General features: G+C 48.0%; 1 protein-coding gene across 1 annotated transcript in view; it reads right to left on the reverse strand.

Annotated features, from left to right (window-relative positions):
- Positions 1-18,683, reverse strand: part of LOC148032699 (uncharacterized) — a 373,621-nt gene that overhangs the window by 37,128 nt on the left and 317,810 nt on the right. Inside the window, exon 14 of the mRNA XM_087683327.1 lies at positions 370-478. Within this exon, the coding sequence (XP_087539453.1) occupies positions 370-478 (109 nt within the window). The remainder of the gene's footprint in view (positions 1-369; positions 479-18,683) is intronic.

The raw sequence follows: 18,683 nt of genomic DNA on the forward strand, positions 1-18,683 counted from the left end.
GATTTGCGCACATTGTGCATGCTGTCATCATGGTCAGAGCCATTTCCATGAGCTGCCATTCATTATAGGAGTCTCTCTTAGGCCCATCTTGTCTTGACCATCCATGTTTCAATTAGCATGTCCTCAACTGATAAAATGACACCTTAATGGACCGATATTTCATGCTTTACTAAAAAATTGACTCCTCAAAATAACTAAATATATCAAGAGGACACATTTTCATAATTTTGTTTCAATGCTCATGTGCAACAGTGATGAAATTGATTTTGTTTCTTATTACTCCCTCTGAAAATGTGCACAGAAGGTAGATCAATCCTTTGAAAAAAAGGAAAAAGACTCATCATATTTGTTTGATAAGAAAGCCCCTACTGTTTTTGCTAGCTGAAGGTTTTCGAGTGCCTTATCCCTCTCGTCTCTTATTGATGCTACTCTGCTTTCATAGATTTCCTTGACACGTTCTATTTCACCTTGAACATATCTGAAATTCCAAAAAAGACTGTATTAATATCTTTCACCTTGATCATATTTGAAACACATTCATGTTCAAAGTACAAAGGCTAGCTAATTTGGTTGGCCCAGTCAAAAATTCTATCAACACTCCTTGGAACAAAGTGTCCCAAGGCAAAAGCACAAAGTACAAAGCAGCCTTGTAAGGGAATTCTATATCAAGAAATATGTAAGAAGGGGAGGTCTATTACAAAGGTCGAATGAATAGCCAGTCTGGAGCTCTATGATGCCAAAAACTAAAGCCAACTTGATTTTCCTTTTGCTTGAAAAGAAAATTTGTATAGAAAAATCCCTCAATGAAAGAGAACCAAGGTAAAAAATGGAGTACCAAGTCCAAATACATGAGATAAACACATGCATCAGCATCTCTAGTCTGTCTACTCCAGTGCTATTGGTCTATAGCCTTATGGTGTCTCAATGTCAAACATAACAGTTACTGATGCTAGCAACGAATGCCCACGTGTGACAATATCTTGTGATTCAGTCTTTGGGGAGAAGTCTCATGTCCCCATATTCACAAGCAGGTCCTTTGTCTTTGACCCAGGGTACTCCTCTCCAAAGTCAGTATCATCTTTCTCAAGTGCCTTGTAATGAGAGGTCTTCTATAAAACTCCGGAGTGCCAGAATCAAGCTAACTTGTTTTTATGGTGGCTAGTCTACGTACACGAGCTCTCTCAAATATGTTGTGCTCCAAAATGATGTCTCAGATTTGGGGGTTAGTGTCCAAATCCATGTGCAAAAGAGTGCGGCTTAGACTTGGGGGGGGGGGGGGGGGGGCGGGCAGAGAGAGAGAGAGGGGCGTTGTGAACACATTATGAGAGAGAGAGAGAGAGAGAGAGAGAGAGAGAGAGAGAGAGGAGAGTTGCCCGGCTTAAAGGTCTTTTGCATTGGCAGATAGATCTCATTCGGCACTCGGACTTGCTCCCTTGGGAGGACTTGCTTCCCTGGGATATGGCAATTTCCTCTGGGTCTTTGCCATGACATGTGTAACTTTTTCGTGGCCTAGTATTGGGATTTTACACATGTTGGCTTAGGGCCCTCATGTATCTTGTAATCATGTAAACTTGTACCTTTTTTTCGTAATTAATACAATTACCTTTTACGAAAAAAAAGAGAGAGGAGAATTGCATTGACAGGAGAGAGGGAAGCAGCGACGCGGCGCGACCTGTCCTCCGTCGTCTAGCCCGTCTGGCCCGTCTGGCCCATCGCCTCCGTCGCCTGACTCCTCCCACTGTCGTCTGCGGGCTCTGCGGCCGTCCGCCCTGGTTCATGCCCGTTCGCGCCCGTGCGCCCTAGTTCGTGCCTGTCTGCCCTGGTTCATGCCCGTCCCGCTATCGTCTGCAGGCTCTGCGCCCGTCCGCCCTGGTTCGCGCCCGTTCACGCCCGTCTGCCCTAGTTCACACCCATTCGCACCCGTTTGCCCTGGTTCGTGCCCGTCTGCTTCAACTGTGGGCCCTATTGAACGCATCTTCGTCCCTGCCCCGCTCCGTCGACTGTCTAGCCCTGCCATCGTTTGTCCACCCTATGGTTCGCCCTCTTGCACCTACACTGTGAGGGTTGTGCCCTATCACTCGCGTTATTGGGACAGGCCACGACTGAAGATGTTAGTCCAGTGCAGGGCCTGTTTTGCCTGAGAAAGAGAGAGAGAGGCCTGTGCGTTTCTGCCTCACGTGAGCTCTTCACTCGGCTTCTGACCGGCATACGCAGTGGTACAATATGGCTGGTCTGGATCTGGCTTTTATAGACCAAACGGTGGCTGCTCTTGGTCCGGATTCTCACACCGAGGAACCAGAGGACATGGTTCCGTGCACAGAAGAGATGCCCACTAGTCCTGACTTCTAGCCTGCAGGCAAATGCTCCAAGCATACTTCGGAAGAGACAATGGATCGTCAGGATCGTTCCTATGCTCAGGTTGCTTCTGATTTTGTGGACTCTCAGAATATTAACTGGGAGCATTTGCTGGAGTTTGCTAACACTCTGCTTGGCGATTATGTTCAACATAATCAGGAAGTATTTTCTGACTTTGCAACTGAAGATGTTCTGGAAGCCACTGTGGACCCGAAAAATGTCTTGCGATCCTTTTCAGTGTTCTATGAACGCGTTGTGATACTCTTCTTCACTGGCAGGATCCCACAGCTTTCCCGTATTCACCAGTGCCTGCACAGTCTGCTTCAAGGGGAATGTGTTGAAGAGGTTTTTGTTGGGCCCCGAGGCTTTTTTGAGGCGCTGCTGAAATCTGAGGTGCACTGTGCTACTCTCATGTCCAAACTGCCCTTGTTCTTTGATCACCGTTTGGTCCCTGTTGTGCCATGGCGCCCAATGGCAGATTTTCAGTGCCTGCTGCAACGTGAATGCCCTGTGTGGGTTGAAGTGGAAAACTGTCCGACTGTCGATTGGCCACTGTTAAAGGAGGCATTGGCCGCTATGGGCACTGTTCTGGTCCCCCCAAGCCTAAGGGCCATGAATCGCAACCGTTTGTGTATGTTATGGGACACTGCTAGGAAAAGGCCTGCTTGGTTACGTCTGAATTGCTTTGGCATGCATCCTTTACACTTCCGTTTGAAATGGGGCAACTTTGCAGGACATAGCTTTTCCTGTGGAAAATTGGGGCATTTTATGGCCGAATGCCCAGAGAAGCACCACACTTCAGAAGTTGAGCATGTTGCGCTGCCCATGGAAGATATGGTGTGTGATGCTCCGTCGCAGGATGCCACCCAGCCACCTCAAGGTTTGGATAAAGGTAAACAACAAGTTTCGGGTTTGGATTCCGTGGCAATGACTGGGTCGATGTACGCGCAAAAAAAGGCAACAGGCTTGTTGCTGGCATGGTGGATATTGTGCCTACTGCCCCACAAGAAGCCATGCGTACTTATATGCGCAGGAAAGAAATGTTGGCTTCACAGCACTTTGCTCCTTCTACGGTTTCCTCTGCTCCCCGTCAATAGCCCACCAGCAGAGTGTATTCGGATGGTCCAAAGGGTCCACATGCTAAGCTGGCTTTTGATACTAGAGGTAACGTCATCACCCCATGGGATCGTCGTTATCCCTATTCCATCCCCAAGACAGCGGATGTGCCGTCTATCTCTAAATTTGGCCGTCAAAATTCTTTTGCCGTGTTGGCTGATTTTTTGGATGACGGAGTCCTGGACATTCTTGCAGAAAAGGTCAAATCGAGGCAAGCTGTGCCTCGTACCTGATTTTCTTTTGAATACACATGAAAATAGCCACGTGGAATGTGCGAGGAGTTTGTTCTCGCCACAAGCAACATGCCATGTGGACTGTATTGCATGAGAATCACTAGGATGTCTTGTGTGCTATTGAGCACAAGAGTCACGGTGAAGCAGGAAAAGTTGTGGATTGCCATGGATTTGGTTTGTTCTATGCAGGGACACATGCCATGCATTATTCTGGTATGCTCATGATTGTACATGAAAAATATCAGCCTGTTCTTATTAAAAATGATGTACATGGCTGCTTTATGGTGATTGAAATTTTATTTGAAGGAGAGATCTTATGGTTACTTGGCCTCTATGCTCCGAATGATCCTCTATCTTGCCGGGAGCTTTGGCATACTTTGCAGACGTCCTTGTCACTTGGCAGACGGGGTTTTTTGATGGGGGATTTCAATATGTGTATTGATTCTTCGTAGTCCACATTGGAGCATTCGGTAATGGACGCGCCGGAAAGTCGTAGGTGGCATGAGTTGGCCCTTGCCATTCTTAACCAAGATCTCTGGTCTTGGCTGCACCCTCTTCTACAGGGTTTACTTTCCATTCTACCCAGTATGCAACAACATGGTCGCGGTTGGACCGCATATATGTCATGCAGAATGATGATTTCCTTCCTGAGATGCTCGAAATGAAAGTGTTGCAGCAATATGCCTTGTCGGACCATTTCCCTCTACAGCTTGAGCTGCTTACACAACCAATTGCACCTTTTAAGTAATTTTTGGAGAGCCTCCCTTTGCGTTTCAACTCGTCTTATTTGAAGCATGCAATCTTTCAGGGCTATATGCAGCAATTGATTGATAGATTCTTATTGGACTTCTCCTCTCAGGGCACTGCTTCATTTGAACGATTGCTCTCTAATGTGTAGCGGGTTGCTCGGCAGTATGGATCATGCCTCTCTTTGTCGGTGGCGTCGACAAGCAGCAGAGGATCTGCTGGCTTTGGTTCGTTCTCTGCTGGTGGACACTCCAGATGATGAATTTTTGCTGTCCCTGGCAATGCGTGTGGCTGATCTTATTAAAGAGTTTCACTTAAAATCTTATGAGCAGGTCAAATTGCAACATCTGACGGAGACTTTGCAAGATAGTGCTTGTCAGACTCATAAGTTCTTTTGAGCTCTCCATGCTTCTCCTGCTCGAGAGAATATGACTAGACTCCAGGATGCAGAAGGTCAAATGGTCCATGATCCCCAGACCATTGTGAATATGTGTAGGAATTAATTCCTCGACCTTCTTGGTTCCACTTCTCCGCCTTCAGGCCAAATTACTCATGCCCGTTCAGTTTTTTATGATATGGTCCGCAATCAGGTTCCGCAGGACATGCAAGCTTCTATGGAGTCAGATATTTGTGAGGCGGAGGTTATGGATGTTTTGTTACACTTGCCCAAGAATAAAAGTCCTGGTTGGGATGGTCTCACCAATGAGTTCTTTGAGGTTTTTGCTACCCAACTGGCAAAACCATTGACGGCTTTGTTTCAGCAGGTGTGGGAAACGGGGATCATGCCTGCCTCATAGAAAGAAGGACTTATTAAACTGCTTCCAAAAGTTCCTTCGCCGTCTATGTTGACACATTGGCGCCCAATCTCTTTGATTGGTTCTATGTATAAAATCTTTTCCAAAGTTATGGCGAACCGGCTCCATAAGCATCTCCCTGCCATTGTGCACCCTCTCCAATATGGTTTCATTAAGGGCCGAAACATTCTGCACAATGTATTAAATGCGCAACTGGCGATTGATTATGCAAGGCATTCTAATAAGGAGGTCGTACTGATTCAATTGGACCTGGAAAAGGCTTTTGACTATCTCGACTGGTCTTTCGTTGCTGAACTTATGTCTGCTATGGGCTTTGGCGCTCGGATGTCTCGCCTGATCTACACCATCAGTGCTGCGGCGTCTTCGCGAGTCATGCTGAATGGAGGCATTACCAAGCCATTTGTCCTTGCCCACTCTGTCAGACAGGGGTGCCCTTTGAGCCCTCTCTTCTTTGCCCTTGCGACTCATCCAGTTCTTTCGATGTTATCTCATATGGCAGCTTCTACTCAGTTGGCTGGATTGTCGCTTCCTTCTGGACAGCAATTCTTTAGTCAATCCTTGGCTGATGACAGCTTTATGATTCTGCGTGCGGACAAGGATAACCTTCGTAAAGCACTAGATGTTTGGGCTCTCTTTGGTCAAGCTTCCGTTCTTCGCATCAATACTTTGAAATCAGCCATTCTCAGCTGCACGGAGTCGGACTTGTAGTCATTGGACTGGCAGGGTATGGTTGTTCCGCGTGGCTCCATTGTCAGGCATGTTGGGTACCCTTTGGGTGTTGATGTTTCCCCAAAGTAGCTACTACAGTGGATTTCACACAAGCTGGAGGCTAAGTTTATGTATTGGAAGTCTCAGGCCTGGCCCTTCCATGTTCGCCTCAAAGTAGCCCAGCCAATTATGTTGCCAATGCTCACATATTTCTTGCCATTGCTGCCCTAGACTACTACTACACTGAATGCTTTTACTCAGTCTATTCGTTTCATGTTGTGGAAGAAGGATTCCTTGCATGTAGGCATTTCCTGGATTTCTTGGTTGCATGCGTGCACCCATAAACGCATGGGAGGAGGGGCTATTTTAGATGCCCGAACTTATATGATGGCGCTCCGTTGGTCTCTTTTCCACGCCATGTGCTCGGATCATCACCCATGGGTCGTTATAGCCCATTATTTTCTTGAGGATCACGGGCTTCTACATGGAAATACCCAAATCCGGAGTTCTTGGTGGCATATTCTTAATGCGGATTCTCGGTTGTCCAGTCCTCCTTCATCTTTGCTTGCCCTTTTGGTATGTTCTTGGAGACTGGTCCTCCGGAAGGCTCAGTGGCATCAAACGGAGGATCGCTTGGCTACTAATTCTTTTCAATTGGAATTGTTGGCAGTTTCGTGGTTTTCGTGGGAAGGTAAACATGAGCTTCGACCAAAATTCAACCGCATGGCATGTTTGGGCTTAACTTCAGTCGCGGATGCCACCCTTGCCAGTCGCAATGTGTTGATATCCTTTCGTACAGCCAGGAGGCTTTTCAGGATCCCTCGTGGTTACAGGCATTTATGGGAACAGCTTTTGATGGTGCTCCAGAGCATACAACCCTTTCCTGCCCTTGCTTCGGATCGTCCCTGGCAGAACTGGGACTTTGCAGGCACGCTGCATTTATATAAGGCTTCAGCTAACCAGGTATATCATCTTCTGATTAAAGATCATCAATGGCTGGTTACTAAAGCTAATACTCTATGGGGATTGCATAAATCCCGGTCATGGTGGAGGGCAACTGTGATGGAGGGCTGGTTGAACAAGACACCCTTCATATATAAGGTCTTTCTTTGGAGGATGATGATTGGTGGTCTTTCGCTAGCTTTAGCTCTTTCCAAGCATCGAATCTCCAACGGCAAGTGTTTCTTTTGCACCGCCAGTGTGCAATCTGCCCGTCACCGATTTATTTCTTGCCCCATTGCTAAGAAAATCTGGTCATTCTTATCAGCCGTTTGGTGAGCGGTGGTTGGTTTCTCGCTACGATCGTTTGATTGGGTTTTTGTGCAGCCCAAATACCCCACACCGACACAGCCACATATGAAGATCGTGTTTCACTTTCTTCGATATTGGGGCTGTTGGCATAACTGGACGATTCGGAATGCTTTTCTTTTTGATTCCACCTATAATGTTCAGCAGCATATTGCTAGGTTTAAGCGTCTCTTGTATTGGCAGATGGATCTTCTCCGGCACTCTGATATGCTCTCTCGGGAGGACTTACGTCCCTGGCATATGGCAATTTCCTTTGTGTCTTTGCCATGACTTTGTAACGCTTAGGTCGCCTAGTTATTGTAGAGAGACAATGTGTTCTTTACACATGATGGGGTAGAGCCATCGTGTATCTTGTAATCATGTAAACTTGTACTTTTTCGTAATTAATACAATTACCTTTTACGAGAGAGAGAGAGAGAGAGAGAGAGAGAGAGAGAGAGAAAGTTATATTAACGTCTTCTAAAGACCAAAACTGGCCTATGAGACAAACTGTGATACAACTGATGAGGTCCAGCTATCCAAAATAAAAGTGCTGAATGAAAAGCTAAAAACTGGAAACTGAAAATACGGTGCTGTGAGTGTGATAAGTGTCGTGTATGTGTATGTGCGTATGTAGCTCTGGTACTCCAGATAATGGCTACAAAAGGGGGACAAATATCGGCTGTGATAGGGGAACAACTGTCGGCTGTGATAAAGTGGTGCGATGTGTATATGTAACACATGCAGGGAGATATACTATCCTGGGATGTAGTAGCAGTCGTCGAAGTCGCTAATAGCAGGTGATCCCTCCTGGATGCAGGATGTGGTATATCGGCGGTGGAGAAAGAGCAAACTAGAGATCTAAGATCCAATGTGTCGAGTGTCGTCGGATCTCAGTCTGCTGTCGATGTAGATCAAGAATCCTCCGGATCTCCTGTCGGTGTGGCTGTGGGGTCCGAAACCCACGGATCTTCGTGCGGCGTCGGGTACGCTGGTCCTCAGCCTGCTATAGTGTGAGCCCGGAGGTCTGGCTGGAGGCTGGTACAGTAGCTCTCACTCTGTCTGTCTGAAAGAACTGTGTAATAGTCGTCTGGGTGGGCCCCTCTCTGACTGGGACCCGCTGTGTGCTCTGCTCTCTGATGTGCCATACCTCTCCCAGAAAACGGCCAAATGATCTCTGATCCATATCAGTCATACATCCCTGAAGTGAGCTGCTCAATGTGTATCTAGATCTCAACTCTGAGTATGCCGGGCATCTGAGAACAAAATGCTCCTCACTCTCCACCTCTGATCTGCAAAGGGGGCATATTCTCTCCTCCCGTGGGATGCCACTGGCTCTGCCACTCTCAATCATAAGCTGATGTGATGATACCCTGAGCTGCCCAATAAGAACTCTCAATCGATGTGGCATATAGATCTGCATATATCTCGGAATCTCTATGAATCCCTGCTCTGATATACTCAAGAACTGTGTATAATAATGTGCCATCTTCGATGGCAGTGGCTGTGCAGGGCTGACCCATGTCCTCTGTATATAAATATGCCATATCTCCTGTCTGATGACTCTGTTCCTCTCAGAGAGAGAGAGGGTGTAAGTGGGAGCCTGAGTATCATATAGAAGAGGTGGGAGTCTATCAATGTCCAGCCCATGTCTGTCAAACCAAGCTCTAGTCTGTGCATACCATGATGTGGTATCCCCCGCTCGAGCCATCTCCTGAGATGCCATATATGCTCTATATGCAATGCGATCTCTATCCATATCCTGAAATCTGTGTAGGAAGTAGACTGTCTGAAATAATGCCTCGACTAGCATGGGCGGTGTGGCAAGCTCTGCTCGCACAATGTCATGTGAGACTGAGGCCTTGCTGCGAATCAATCTAGATATCATGATCACCTGAGGTCTCTCCATCAATGTCTATACATAATCGGCAAGGCCTGGCCCCCATATAGCTGCTCCATACATCAGTGCTGGAGTGACTAGAGTATCAAAGAGCCACCCCTTGGTGCAGGGCTCCTGGAAATGTGCCTGATGACACTGTCGCTCCATAAGAGCCAATGCTGAGTATCCTCTAGTGAGGCGGTCACGAGCTGCCTGTGTCATCGAGAAAGTCCCTGAAGCTTCTGTAAAGGTGACTCCCAAATATACATATGATCCAGTGACCTCAATACTCCCTCCTACTGCCATGAAAATACTGTCTGCGTATCTGAGCTGATGTATGGAATATAAGAACCTTGGTTTTACCAAGGTTCACTGTCATGCCTCTCTGTATGCAAAAATCATCCAATGCTAATAAATGCTGCTGTAATCCCTGAGCTGAGTCTGAGACCAACACAATGTCATCTGCATATAGTAAGATATGAACTGTGGCTCCACTGAGATCTATACCTCCACCGGCTCGCTGTTGAATAAACTCTGCTATCTCATCAATGTATAGCCCAAATAGAGTCGGTGAGAGTGGGCATCCTTGCTTCACACCAATGGTGCTCACAAGGGGATCTGATATACCTCCCGGACATCTGACTCTGCCAGTAACCCGCTCATATAGTGCATAAATACCCCACATCATGTCATCATCCACCCCTAGATCAAGTAGGCGTCTGAAAAGCCTCTCTCTCGGAACCATGTCAAATGCTTTGCGGAAATCCATAAAGCAACAGTACAATCTCTGTTTCTTCACTCGTGTCAGGTCGATCAGACTACAGAGAGTGAAGATGTGGTCTATGGTAGAAAATGCCCGTCTGAACCCTGCCTGTCCGGGTGTGCGCATGCACTCTCTCTCTGCCAGCGTGCTGAGCTCCTCCTCCATCACCGTGCCATAAAGTTTGGACAAAACTGGCCCAATCATGATGGTCCTATATGTGTTAGGATCCATAGGATCCCCTGACTTGTGGATAGGTACAATGGTGTGCTCTGTCCACGAGTCAGGGAACCCCTCAGACAATGCACGGTTGAAGAGGTGAGCAATGAGTGGAGCCAATGTGTCTCTACCATATATAATATGCTCTGCCTGAAGATCAAACTGGTCTTGAGCGCGGCCATACTGTAACCGTGAGATAGCATGTTTCACCATACTAGTGGTGAAAAAGGATGAAATACCCGGTCTCGGTGTACATGGTGTGGGTATCAGCGGCTGTGCGGGTACATGATATAAACTCTGTGCGTATCCATGCCATACTGCAGGGTCATGTATCGGTGTGGGTGAGCGTGGTTCTCTGATCTGCCTCCATGCCTCTGCACAATCTCTGCTCATAAGAAGGTGGTATATATCCCAATATCTCTCCTCCTCCCATTCCCGCTTTTTATGGCGGGTCAAGCGGTGTATGCGTCTCTGCGCCTGTCTGTGTGTGATCTCTCCTTTGGCCTCCAAATCGCGTAGCTGTCGACGTAGATCTCTGCACTTATCATCATACCACCTGTTCTGTGGCATGGTACCGGTCCGAGGGGGGTGAGTGTATGTGTGATGTGGAAAACTGAGTGTAGCAGAATCATGCAGAATGCGTGTGATATCAGTGGTCAGTGTATCAAGGGGTGCGTATGGATCAAGTGACGTGATGTGCTCCTCCAGATGCTGTGAGTAAACATGTGAGAGCTCATGAGTGAAGTGTATGGTAGTATGCATGTGGGGTATGATATCTGCAGGTGGTGATGGTAATGAGGTGAGGAGTGAGAAACTGAGAAAGGTGTGATCGGGACTGAGTGGAAGTCTCCCAAGGCCGAAGGACTCGATAGTATGCATCCCATCGATCGGTCCGAGCAGATAATCTACAGTACTCTCGCCCCCCCCATGTGGGAAGCATGTAAGACCTCCTGAATATGGCCATCGTGCCATCCCGTTATAAATAACGAGATGATGTCTACTACCAAGCTCAAGTAAATGCCCTCCATACCCTGTGGCGTCTGGCCCAGTATCTGCTGACTCCCTACTGATCCCCAACTCCTCAGGGTCTAATGCTCTCATGATCTCTGGCTGCTCCATATCAAAACTCTCACACTGTCGGCTCTGTGTGCGCCCGTTGAAGTCCCCCATAAGGAAGACCTCACCTAAACTAGAATACAGAATATGTCCTCTGAGAGCTGTGAATAAGGGGAGGGGGAATCTCTGGCCTGAATATCACCCTGCGTAGTAGCATATCTGGACCCTCGTGGTGAAAAGTAGCATACTGCCATATAGATCCATCTCTCATCTGATATCTGCACTCTGATCCATATGTAACTGGCCTCCTCATCTCGTCTCACTAACTGGATATGTCTCTGTATCCCCTGACGGAATAGAATTGCCACCCCTCCTGAGCCCCTAGATGTGCTTTGCCTAGTAGTAGCCCGGTATGCAGATACCCACTCAAATCCTGTAATGCGTGGAAGCCCTCTCTCTGGGCTCTCATGTGTCTCTGTGAGGCATATAACATCATGGTGGGGTAAAATCTCCTCAAGTCTGTCCGGTCATGACCATAGGGAGCCGTTGCAGTTCCAAACTGCCACACGTATCGGGGTCTCCTGTACAGTCCTCTGCCCCGTCTCATAGGCCACGCCCCCCTATTTGGTGGGGCGTCCATCTATAAAAATCCGGCCATCTCGATAGAAGGCCTTACGGCCTTCTCTACGTGCTTGGAGTATCTGTGGCATGCATGCTCGTCTGTGTGCAATCTGCATCTGAGTCAGGTCCTCATCCATGAAGATGGGAGCCCCAGTCATCCCTCGGAGCGAAATCCGCTTCCGAAAGAAAGCGGCTCTGTCCTCCGGTGTGCTCATATGTAATATCAGAGCTCTGACCCTGGTAGTATCTCGTCCTACACGCCATGCCTGAGTAAAGGGCATGCTCATGTACCCTAGTCGGGTGTATAGCCCGCGTGCGTCCTCCTCCGGAGAGGCCCCTTTGGGGAGCCCGGTAATACGCACGTTCAATCTACGCGCGTTCTTGAGCCTCTCCTCCTCTAAGGTCTACTGAACCCGGACTGCCTCCTTTTTATTTTCTTCCTGGAGAAAGAGAGAGAGAGAGAGAGAGAGAGAGAGAGAGAGAGAGAGAGAGAGAGAGAGAGAGAGAGAGAGAGAGAGAGGAGAGTTTACGAGTAGAGAGAGAGAAGGTTGCGATGTCGGACCCTGCCGCCCCCGTGACCTAACCGGGCCTGCCCGTCGAACCCTGCCGTCGACCACGCTCGTTGACTCCTGGCGTCGTCTGCTCGCGAACCATCGCCCCGTTGCCTCCTGGCCTGTGCCCCACTCTCCGCTGACGCCTGGTACTGCGCCGCCGTCGTCTGTTGCACGCCAGGTCGCCTGGGCCTATGCCATTGCGACCTGCACCCCGCTTCCTCGTCCGTCTGCTGCGCGTTGTTGGCGCCTGGCTCTGGCCAAGACTGAGCCCATCAGGCAGTCCCGTCGCCTCTGCTTGCCTGCTGCACAACAGGTCGATTCGTCAGGCAGCGCCACCTATCCTGAAACACGGTACGCTCTCGCTGCTGTCACGTCTGCCCTCCGTTCTCGGTCTGTTGGCTGGTGGGAGCCTGTAAAGACCATCTTGTGGTGACGCGTGCGGGAGAGAGAGACATAATCAAGAAGCACGCGACGGAGTCTCGACACAGAGTATAGAACTAACCTGTCCCGGTACAGTGAGCGAGAGAGAGAGTGAGAAAGAGGGAGAGTGGCCTGCGCGTTTCTGCCTCCCATGAGATCTTCACTCGGCCTCTGTCCGGTATACGCAGTGATACAATATGGCTGGTCTGGATCTGGATTTTATAGACCAAACGGTGGCATCGCTTGGTCCAGATTCTGATACTGAGGAACCCGAGGATATGGTTCCGTGCACAGAAGAGATGCCCCCTGCTCCTGACCTCCAGCCTGCAGGCAAACGCACCAAGCATACTTCGGTAGAGACAATGGATCGTTTCTATGCTCAGGTTGCTTCGGATTCTGTGGACTCTCAGGAAGTGGACTGGGAGCATTTGCTGGAATTTGCCAACACTCTGCTTGGCGATTATGTTCAACATAATCAGGAAGTCTTTTCTGACTCTGCACCTGAAGATGTTCTAGAAGCCACTGTGGACCCAAAAACTGTCTTGCGCTCCTTTTCAGTGTTTTATGATCGCGCTATGATACTCTTCTTCACTGGTAGAATCCCACTGCTTTCCCGTATTCGCCAGTGGCTGCACAGACTGCTACAAGGGGAATGTATTGAAGAGATTTTTGTTGGGCCCCGAGGTTTTTTTGAGGTGCTGTTGAAATCTGAGACGCACCGTGCTGCTCTCCTGTGTAAACTGCCTTTGTTTTTTGATCGCCGTTTGGTCCATGTTGTACCATGGCGCCCAATGGCAGATTTTCAACGTTTGTTGCAACGTGAATGCCTTGTGTGGGTTGAAGTGGAAAATTGTCCGGCTGTCTATTGGCCACTGTTGAAGGACGCTATGGCCGTTGTGGGCACTGTTTTGGTCCCTCCAAGTCTAAGGGCCGTGAATCGCAACCGGTTGTGTATGTTATGGGACACTGCAAGGAAAAGGCCTGCTTGGTTACGTCTCAATTGCTTTGGTATGCATCCTTTACACTTTCGTTTGAAATGGGGCAATTTTGCAGGACATTGCTTCTCATGTGGACAATTGGGACATTTTATAGCCGAATGCCTAGAGCAGCAACACACTTCAGATGCTGGGCATGTTGCGCCGCCGATGGAAGATATGGTGTGTGATGCTCCGTCGTAGGATGGTATCCACCCACCTAAAGTTTTGGATAAAGGTAAACAACAGGTTTCGGGTTTGGATTCCCGTGGCACTGACTGGGTTGAAGTACGCGCAAAAAAAGGCAACAGGATTGTTGCTGGCATGGAGAATACTGTGCCTACTGCCTCACAAGATTCCATGCATACCTATATGCGCAGGAAAGAAATGTCGGCTTCAGAGCACTCTGCTCCTGCTATGGTTTCCTCTGCCCCCCGTCCTTAGCCCACTAGGAGAGTGTATTCGGATCGTCCAAAGGGTCCACTTGCTAAGCTGGCTTTTGATACCAGAGGCAACGTCATTACCCTGTGGGATCGCCGTTATCCCCGTTCCATCCCCAAGCCAGCAGATATGCAGTCTACCTCCAAATCTGGTCCTCAGAACTCTTTTGCCGTGTTGGCGGATTTCTTGGATGAGGGAGTCCTGGACATTCTCGTAGAAAAAGTCAAATTGAGGCAAGCTGTGCCTCGTACCTGATTTTGTTTTGAATACACATGAAAATAGCCACGTGGAATGTGCGAGGAATTTGTTCTCGCCACAAGCAACATTCCTGTGGACTGTATTGCATGAGAATCACTGGGATGTCTTGTGTGTTGTTGAGCACAAGAGTCACGGAGAAGCCGGAAAAGTTGTGGATTGCCATGGCTTTCGTTTGTTCTATGCAGGGACATAGGCCATGCATTTTTCGGGTGTGCTCATGATTGTACATGAAAAATATCAGCCTGTTCTTATTAAAAATGATGTACATGGCCACTTTCTGGTAATTGAAATTTTATTCGAAGGGGAGATCTTATGGTTACTTGGCCTCTATGCTCCAAATGATCCTTTATCTCGACGGGAGCTTTGGCATACTTTGCAGACTTCCTTGTCACTTGGCAGATGGGGCTTCTTGATGGGGGATTTCAATATGTGTGTTGATTTTTCCCAGTCCACATCGGAGCATTCGGTAATGGACGCGCCGAAAAGTCGTATGTGGCATGAGTTGGCTCTTGCTGTTCTTAAGCAAGATCTCTGGTCCTGGCTACACCCGTCTTCTACAGGGTTTACTTTCCATTCTGCCCAGTATGCAACAACATGGTCGCGGTTGGACCGCATATACATCATGCAGAATGATGATTTCCTTCCTGAGATGCTCGAAATGAAAGTGTTGTACCAATATGCCTTGTCGGACCATTTTCCTTTGCAGCTTGAGCTGCTTGCACAACCCATTGTACCTTTTAAGCAATTTCTGGAGAGACTCCCTTTGCGTTTCAACTCGTCTTATTTGAAGCATGCAATGTTTCAGGGCTATATGCAGCAATTGATTGATCGATTTGGACTTCTCCTCTCAGGGCACTGCTTCGTTTGAATGATTGCTCTCTAATGTGCAGCGGGTTGCTCTGCAGTATGGGATCCATCATGCCTCTCTTTGTCGGCGGCGTCGATAAGCAGCGGAGGACTTGCTGGCTTTGGTTTGTTCTCTGCTGGTGGATACTCTAGATGATGCAGGCCAAATTGCAACATCTGATGGAGACTTTGCAAGATAGTGCGTGTCAGACTCATAAGTTCTTTCGAGCTCTCCATGCCTCTCCTACTCCACAGAATATGACCAGACTCCAGGATGCAGAAGGCCACCTGAGCCTTGATCTGCAGACTATTGTGCATATGTGTAGGAATTATTTCCTCGACCTTCTTGGTTCCACTTTTCTACCTTCAGCCCAACCTACTCAGGCTTGTTCGGTTTTTTATGACCTAGTCCGCAATTAGGTTCCGCAGGACATGCAAGCTACTATGGAGTCAGATATTTGTGAGGCGGAGGTTATGGACGTTTTGTTACACTTGCCCAAGGATAAAAGCCCTAGCTGGGATGGTGTCACCAATGAGTTCTTTGAGGCTTTTGCTACCCAACTGGCGAAACCATTGAAGGCTTTGTTTCAACAGGTGTGGGAAACGGGGATCATACCTTCCTCATGGAAAGAAGAACTTATCAAACTGCTTCCAAAGGTTCCTTTGCCGTCTACGTTGAAACATTGGCGCCCAATTTCTTTGATGGGTTCTATGTATAAAATCTTTTCCAAAGTAATGGCGAATCGACTCCATAAGCATCTCCCTGCCATTGTGCACCCTCTCCAATATGGTTTCATTAAGGGCCGAAACATTCTGCACAATGTATTAAATGCGCAATGGCGATTGATTATGCAAGGCATTCTAATAAGGAGGTCGTACTGATTCAATTGGACCTGGAAAAGGCTTTTGACTATCTCGACTGGTCTTTCGTTTGCTGAACTTATGTCTGCTATGGGCTTTGGCGCTTGGATGTCTCGCCTGATCTACACCATCAGTGCTGCGGCATCTTCGCGAGTCATGCTGAATGGAGGCGTTACCGAGCCATTTTTCCTTGCCCGCTCTGTCAGACAGGGGTGCCCTTTGAGCCCTCTCTTCTTTGCCCTTGCGACTCATCCAGTTCTTTCGATGTTATCTCATATGGCAGCTTCTACTCAGTTGGCTGGATTGTCGCTTCCTTCTGGACAACACTTCATTAGTCAATCCTTGGCTGATGATAGCTTTATGATTTTGCGTGAGGACAAGGATAACCTTCGCAAAGCATTGGATGTTTGGGCTCTCTTTGGTTAGGCGTCCGGTCTTCGCATCAATGCGTTGAAATCAGCCATTCTCAGCTGCACGGAGTTGATTTGCAGTCATTGGACTGGCAGGGTATGGTTGTTCCTCGTGGCTCCATTGTCAGGCATCTTGGGTACCCTTTGGGTGTTGATGTTCCCCCAAAGCAGCTTCTACAGTGGATTTCTCAGAAACTGGCAGCTAAGTTTCTGTATCGGAAGTCTTAGGCCTGGCCCTTCCATGTTCGCCTCAAAGTGGCCCAGACAATTATGTTGCCAATGCTCACATATTTCTTGCCATTGCTGCCCTGGAATACTATGACTCTGAATGCTCTTACTCAGTCTATTCGTTTCATGCTATGGAAAAAGGATTCCTTTCATGTAGGTATTTCCTGGATTTCTTGGTCGCATGCCTGCATCCCCAAACGCATGGTTGGAGGGGCTATTTTAGATGCCCAAACTCACATGCTGGCACTCCGTTGGTCTCTTTTCTGCGCCATGTGCTCGGATCATCATCCGTGGGTCGTTATAGCCCGTTATTTCCTTGAGGATCATGGGCTTCTGCATGGCAATACCCAAATCCGGAGTTCTTGGTGGCATGTTCTTAATGCTGAGTCGCGGTTCTCCAGTTCTTCTTCATCGCTGCTTACCCATTTGGTATGTTCCTGGAAACTGGTCCTCCGGAAGGCTCAATGGCATCCAGCGGAGGATCGCTTAGCTACTAATTCTTTTTAATTGGAATTACTGGCAGTCTCGCGGTTACTTTCATGGGAAGGTAAACATGAGCTTCGACCACAATTCAACCAGATGGCACGTTTGGGCTTAACTTCAGTCACGGATGCCACCCTTGCCAGTCGCAATGTGTTAATATCGTTTCGTACAGCTAGGAGGCTTTTCACGATCCCTTGTGGATATAGGCATTTATGGGAACAGCTTCTGATGGTGCTTCAAAGCAGACAACCCTTTCCTGCCCTTGCTTTGGATCATCCCTGGCAGGATTGGGACTTTGAAGGCCGACTGAATTTAGGCAAAGCTTCCGCTAACCAGGTCTATCATCCTCTGATTAAAGATCATCAATGGCTGGTTATAGAAGCGAATACTCTATGGGGATTGCGTAAATCCCGGTCATGGTGGAGGGCAACTATGATGGAGGGCTGGTTGAACAACACACCCTTCAAATATAAGGTCTTTGTTTGGAGGGTGATGATTGGTGGTCTTCCGCTTGCTTCAGCTCTTTCCAAGCGACGAATCTCCAACGGCAACTGTTTCTTTTGTACCACTAGTGTGGAATCCGCCCGTCACCGATTTGTTTCTTGCCCCATCGCTAAGAAAATCTGGTCATTCTTGTCAGCCGTTTGGCGAGCGGTGGTTGGTTTCTCGCTACGCCCCTTTGATTGGGTTTTTGTGCAGCCCAAATTCCCCACTCCGGCACAGCCACATATGAAGCTCCTGTTTCACTTTCTTTGATATTGGGGCTGTTGGCATAACTGGACCATTCGGAATGCTTTTCTTTTTGATTCCGCCTATAATGTTCAGCGGCATATTGCTAGGCTTAAGGGTCTCTTGTATTGGCAACTAGATCTTCTTTAGTATTCTAACATGCTCTCTAGGGAGGACTTACGTCCCTGGCATATGGCAATTTCCTCTGCGTCTTTGCCATGACTTTGTAACTCTTAGTACTGGAAGCTTTTCACATGATGGATTAGTGTCATCATGTATCTCGTAATCAAGTAAACTTGTAATTTTTTTGGTAATTAATACAATTACCTTTTACGAGAGAGAGAGAGAGAGAGAGAGAGAGAGAGAGAGAGAGAGAGAGAGAGAGAGAGAGAGAGAGAGAGAGAGAGCTCCGTGTCACTTGGCAGAAGGGGTTTTTTGATGGGGGATTTCAATGTGTGTTGACTCTTCTCAGTCCACTTCAGGGCATTCGGTGATGGATGCTCTGGAAAGTCGGTTGTGGAATGCCTTTGCTCTTGAGGTACTTAAGCAAGATCTATGGTCTTGGCTCCACCCTTCTTCTCCAGGGTTTACTTTTCATTCTGCACAATATGCAACTACATGGTCGTGGCTGGACCGAATGTGTATCATGCAGGATGATGATTTTCTTCCTGAGATGCTGGAAA

The sequence above is a fragment of the Lygodium microphyllum genome, chromosome 8 (assembly GCF_053477565.2).
Source record: "Lygodium microphyllum isolate KBCC chromosome 8, Lygodium_microphyllum_v1.1.10, whole genome shotgun sequence".
NCBI classification, from domain to species: Eukaryota; Viridiplantae; Streptophyta; class Polypodiopsida; order Schizaeales; family Lygodiaceae; genus Lygodium; species Lygodium microphyllum.